General features: G+C 40.8%; 1 protein-coding gene across 1 annotated transcript in view; it reads left to right on the forward strand.

The window, feature by feature from the left end:
- Window positions 1–6,000, forward strand: part of ANO8 (anoctamin 8) — a 94,381-nt gene that overhangs the window by 85,815 nt on the left and 2,566 nt on the right. The window contains exon 16 of the mRNA XM_018563363.1: window positions 17–148. Within this exon, the coding sequence (XP_018418865.1) occupies window positions 17–148 (132 nt within the window). The remainder of the gene's footprint in view (window positions 1–16; window positions 149–6,000) is intronic.

Below are 6,000 nucleotides of genomic sequence, written 5' to 3' on the forward strand. Positions count from 1 at the left end.
CACATTTCTCTTTCAGAATGTAATGGAGGCAATGGGTGTAATAGCCATTATTGTGAACTGTTACCTGCTTGGACAATGTGGACAGCTTCAGAGACTGTTACCCTGGCTTGGTCCTGAATCAGCAATTATATTTATTGTTGTCCTGGAGGTTTGTACAACTGTTCTCATATTGCTCTTTGTTCTCCTTGTTTGGACAACAAAGTCCCTGTTATGGAGGTAGCAAACCCCTAAAAACTTTCAAATCCTGGATGTGTTGATCCCACACAGTTGCGACTGATGTTGAGATTTTCATACCTATACAGCAAGTTATTTTCACTACAATCCCAAACTACTGTTTGTACTGCTTATAGCAAACAGGGCTTGGACTTTGTTGCATCGCATGTGGTGAAGGAAGGATTCTGTGATGCCTAGAGCAATCAGCCGGATCATTTATTTAATGTTTTATAAGTTGACAGTTGGAAGCTTGCTTTTACAGTAAACATCTCCCCTTTCCTTTCTTTTATTGTTCCTTCATATGTATTGATGCTGAAAAGGACTGAAGAACATGGGAACATAGGGTGGAAGATTTAAAAAAAAAACTTTATATCACAGCTAGAGATGAAAATCTGCCCTGATCTGTGATTCCGCAGAATGGGGTCGGGTACTTGCTTCACAAGATGAAAATTCAATTCACCTAGTGTTTGAGTTAACTGCTAAAAAGTGATTTTTAAGACCACTTACCAGTTTACTTAGTGCAGAGGGCACAGCAGGGCTCCCTTTAAAGTAAGCATATGGCTTCTTCATCTCCCTCCCCTTGTGTAACAGGGAAAATCCAACAGAGACCCCACTTTTAAAGTCATAGTGGATTATATGACGTGACTTTCCACCCCCTATGATGTCGTCTAATAGGAAAATAGTATGCTTTCACTTTACTAGTAGTGTACCCCACTTTAGCTAGTTTACTTCTTCTCACAGCAATCCTACTTTCCCCATTGACTGGAGAGGATGCACTGCCCAAAACCAATAATTCAGTTTTAGGGAAGTTGTAACAGGTTTTGGGGCAGCCAGTTACCCAGCTTTTCAAGTCTCTAAGATTATGGTGAAAACCAAGATTGCAGCCGTGCAGAAACCTTCCCTTTGCTGGACATTCTATAGAAATATATGGAAATTGTGGTATAGTCCAAGTGAAGCTAAAGCTCATATGGCCAAGTAAGCTGTCTAAATAATATCTCATTGCTTTCTGGTGCGCACCCCTGTGACTTGTAAAACTATGTATCATTTAAATCGAACTCCTCATTTACAATACTGTAGCAGTCAGCAAAACATTTGTATGTTTTCCTTTTAGACATAGCATTATAAATATATGTACTACTAGTACCTAAGAAACATTATAGCTAGACAAGGCGTCACTTGTATATTAATCATTGTGAACACTGTAATTCTTGATATGTAGATAGGATTAGGATCCACACCCATTGACTGCATTGCAGTGCATTATGCTGCTTTTTGCCACTGCAGCAAAAACAGAATAGTGGAAATACAATAGTTTTTGATGATGCCCGTTTCCTACAACAGAGCTGTGATGTAGTGCATGGAAAAACATACACTGCACCACAATTTATGCCAACATAAGCCAGTGCATTGTTGTGCATTTTTAATGTATGTTACTGGTAGGAGATCTGTTTAAGATGTGTACATAAACACACATAGCCTAGTGCAATGACCTAAAATAAAGACATGTCAAAATGTGCACATTTTCTCAGTGCATATGATTGAAAAGATTTTGGTGAATGAAGCCTTACATTGATTATATCAAATTAACCAGTGTAAATTTTCTTATGTAGATCTACACTGCATCTTTGTCTTTAACGGTTATAGCAAATGGCTTTCCACCCAAAAATGCATATATTCAGTTACCAATTGTCCTCTAATATCCCTCAGGGTCTGTTATGGAGAGCTCCATAGCAGTTCATGCGCATGTTCCTAGGCATGCCACAGAGATTACAAGTGGCTTCGTCTTTCTCTGGTGGATATTTTTTACTTTATGAAAGGGAGACTATGTGAAGTGGGTGGGACTCTATGGCAAGGACTAGAGCAAGATCTCACATAATAGCATGGATTGGACTGACATTTTATTCTTATTTCAAGTCCGTCGTTCTGCCCTGCTAGGACTCTCTGCCAAATAGGATAAAAAGCACTTTTATGATATACATCTATTTGTGTGAGTGTGTGTGTGTGTGTATATACGGAAAAATAACCCATGTGCTACTGATGGACAGGAATACTTGCTGGGTAAGAAAAACGTTCATTGTTGTCCAGGGCTTTGTGGCTTATAGTGCCAGCCAAGAAATTCTGGGAAGTTCAGTTATGAATTCATGATTCGAGGTATCTACATCAGCAGTGAGCAGGCCCTCCCTTATGACACCAAATCTATGAAAAAACAGCATCTTGTTTTTCATTTGAGGCTCCTTGGATCTGAAAGGCTCTCTGGACTCCAAGACGCTGGAGTTTTCTTCCCCCAGTAGACTGTCACTGATTTTGGACTAAGAAGTTGACGAAGTGATTAGCACATAAGAAACCATTATTAATACCATCACTGGAAAGGGACACTAATGATGACAGTTGAAATAGGCTCGCCAGCCTTAGCTGCATCCAAAGAATCTTCTATTTGGAATCACCCTGATCCTCTGGCACAGGGAATGTTTTCTCTGTTGTCTTAAGAATCCGGTTGGAAGACTTTTAGCCTCCAATAAGTCTAATTTCACTATTTGAATTGATCCTGTCAATTTGAGACAATGGGACGCCAATGAGTAGGATAGAGACTTAACCTGCCTTAAATAAACACAAAGACTGCTGCCTACTTGGAAGTTCTGTAGCGTTTCTCTGAAAATCTCATCCATTGTGTTGGCATGGCTTGGCTTTCTTCGTTGTAGATCCCTTTAAATTTGATCAGGATCTAAATTGAGATGTTCCTGTGGACTGCCAGAGTATGACCATGCAGCACTATCAGCAGGATGTCGCCGCAAATAGTGTAATACTCTAAAAGCCTTGTTTACTCAAGAAGGCAGTGACTGGATATAATATTTGGAAAATTACCTTGGACTGTGGTGAGGCCAAAGGGCAGATAAACAAACTGTAAGTGGAACTTTAGAATGGCAAGCAAGACATTTGAGAAAGTAAAGGCGTACAGGAACGTGAATACACATCTGCTAGGCACAACATCCGATAGCCTGTTGATGGCTTAAGTGATTTTCATATGCAATATCTGGATCTGATCCATCTCTTTTAAAGCTTTCAGAACCAAGACTAGTCTTATGTCTCCTCGTTTTCCCAAAAGGAAAAAATTGAGGATAAATAGCTTGACATATTTTTAGGGCTGGAAAAAATTACGAGACACCATTGGGTATGTGTACATAGCACCTAGAGCTTTGCTTACACCAAGGAACCTTCAAGGGAATGAGATGGACTGGAAGATGATTAGAAAATCCTGACAATGTCAGTCTTGAACTATTAACAGGACCCATGAATCCTGAACAGGATATGCTCAACTTGCATAAGCTCCCACAAACCTGAGACCTACTGGGCAAGTTCAGAGGGCCCCTCAAAAGGACTTTGTTTCTCCTGCGAGGGAGTAATCTTGTTGTTTTTTTTTTCAAATGAAGAAAGGATGATTGTGAATTCTTCCATCCCCTGTGACTTATATTATTATGAGATATTATGCGTGGTGAGATCTGCACCAACTCAAGGTAACTGCAGTCACGGATGACCAACACAGCATATTCATAGCAGCCTCGCTATCATACCACTGAGACCTCTTTGCCAGCTTCTGTGTTCTTTTGGCTAAATATGGATTGCCTTGGCAACTAAGAGCCATTAGTGGCCTATGGGTGCTCCAGAAAAAGATATAAACTTTATTTACTCGTATACGGTGTCCTCCTGCCTAGCCAGTCAGATGACTATTGAATCAATCATGAGGTTAAGTTCAAGTAACAAACCTCATCTTGAATGGATATATATTCCTCCCAACATATGGCCTTTTTAACTGCCATGATTAGGGGATGACAAAGTCCCATGGTAAGGGAATCCTTGCTGGTGAATTATCACTCAAGATGTATGCTGGCAATACTCTGTAACCGACAGCCCTACGGCTAGAGAGGAACTTGTGGTAGATGTAGCAGCTTGACTGGGCTAGTAATTGACAGTTCCTAAAGTATGTCACCTCTGTTTTAAGGCTTCAGATCTCCACCTTTCTGGTTTGTTATTTACTGCTACTCCTGCAGGGGAAACTTGGCACAGCATCCTGCCAGATGATCACAGGCCCAGCACTGCTCAAAGGTTTTACAATTCTTGTGATGCAATCCGCTAGCTTAACTCTAATAGCAGTGTCTTTAAATGTGTAGCAGCCATATCACAGCTTGAAGAGGACCTTTCATACCAAATAGAGCAGCTTACTCTGTCCTTGGGGAGGGAGCAGTGCCGGTGATGAGAGTTATAATCCAGAAGTTTATAAATGTGCACTCTGAGAAGCAGTGGTGGCAAAGGGCTGGAGACATCTACAATTAATTAACCCCTGCATATGCACTCTGAGGAACAGTGCTGTCAAGAGCTAAAAAGATTTACAATTCATTATGCACACTTTTTTTTTATTTTTTTCATACCTACCTGACGCTCACCTTATAGAAGGTAGTTGGTCTCTTGGGGAAGAGGGTTATTGCCATCTGGGATTTGAACACATGATCCTACCTTTGTTGTCACAACTCAGCTGAAGAGGGTTCATATGATTTAAATAGTACCTGTCAGAACGAGCTGGACACTAACAACAATGCTGTATACGTGGTAGCCACATACTACCCTATTTGGCAATGAAGGGTTTTAGCACAACAGGACCTATCAGAACCGGTTGGCTGTATAAATGGGACAGGGAAAACAATTACTGTATAACAGGCAGAAAAAGCCTGCAAATGAAGTAACAACTCCATAAGTTACATTTAAACATTAACAGTACTGAGGAAGCACAGGTGGCAGCAATATACTCACATGAAAGTCACCAAAAGAGTTAAGGCACAAGATTCAAGTGGAGAGAGTAAAGGTGCCCATACACCTTACAATTATCTGCAGATTTTCTGTGGTCAGATGGAAAAAGTGCAACAGATTGGCCCAGGTGGGGATTACTCCATCCACACAGTTTAGAGTAGATGGAGGAATTTGTTGCACCTTTTCCATCTGACCACAGAAAATCTGCAGATAATTGTAAGGTGTATGGCCAGCTTTAGGAAACAACAAATTTCTGTAAGATCCAGCTAAAGCTTCAGTAACAGAGCTACAAGTGGCAACAGCCTGAACTCTGTGCCTGCGGTCCGGTGCGTTCAAAATGCTGCAAGCACTATTTTGACCACACTGCAATGCAGTGCATTCCAGGCCGGAACGCACTGCGTATGGTGTGGACAGGCCTTAACAGGTGGTAAGCTTCTCTCAGCCACCTGACAAAACCAAATTATTTTCAGCAACCTTTTACTCACAACCATATCCCACTTGCAGCTCTCTCAAAATGCCGTCTGAGTCCCAGGCCAGAGCAGCATCATGCTCCAGCCTTCCCCTTTTATCTCACCTGGATAATCAATCATTAATCAATTAAACAATCCAGGTTAGAGACACAAAACCCGAGCTGGATTATTCAGACCCAAAGTCAACCTGTAAACCTGGTCTGGGTTCTGCTAGTCTTGTACATATAATAGAAAGTGAGGGGAAATATATATTGTCTTTAATATTGTCTTCCTTACAACCTTGTGAATCTGAGTGTAATTTTTGTCCGTGCTTTACAAGGACTAATATACACTTCAGTGATGTTTAAATATTTAAATATGCTACTATTGCTCCAGTTAATGGATATCACATGAGCTGCTGGAGAAATCCTAGTACAATTAAACTTGCTATTCTACAATACAGTTTTATTCAGAACCTTCAAAATGCAATCTGTAATAGATGCCGGCGGCTCACCCGGGTAACATCACGGATACGAAC

This window comes from Nanorana parkeri, unplaced genomic scaffold, assembly GCF_000935625.1.
Source record: "Nanorana parkeri isolate BGI_ZX_2015 unplaced genomic scaffold, ASM93562v1 scaffold659, whole genome shotgun sequence".
NCBI lineage: Eukaryota > Metazoa > Chordata > Amphibia > Anura > Dicroglossidae > Nanorana > Nanorana parkeri.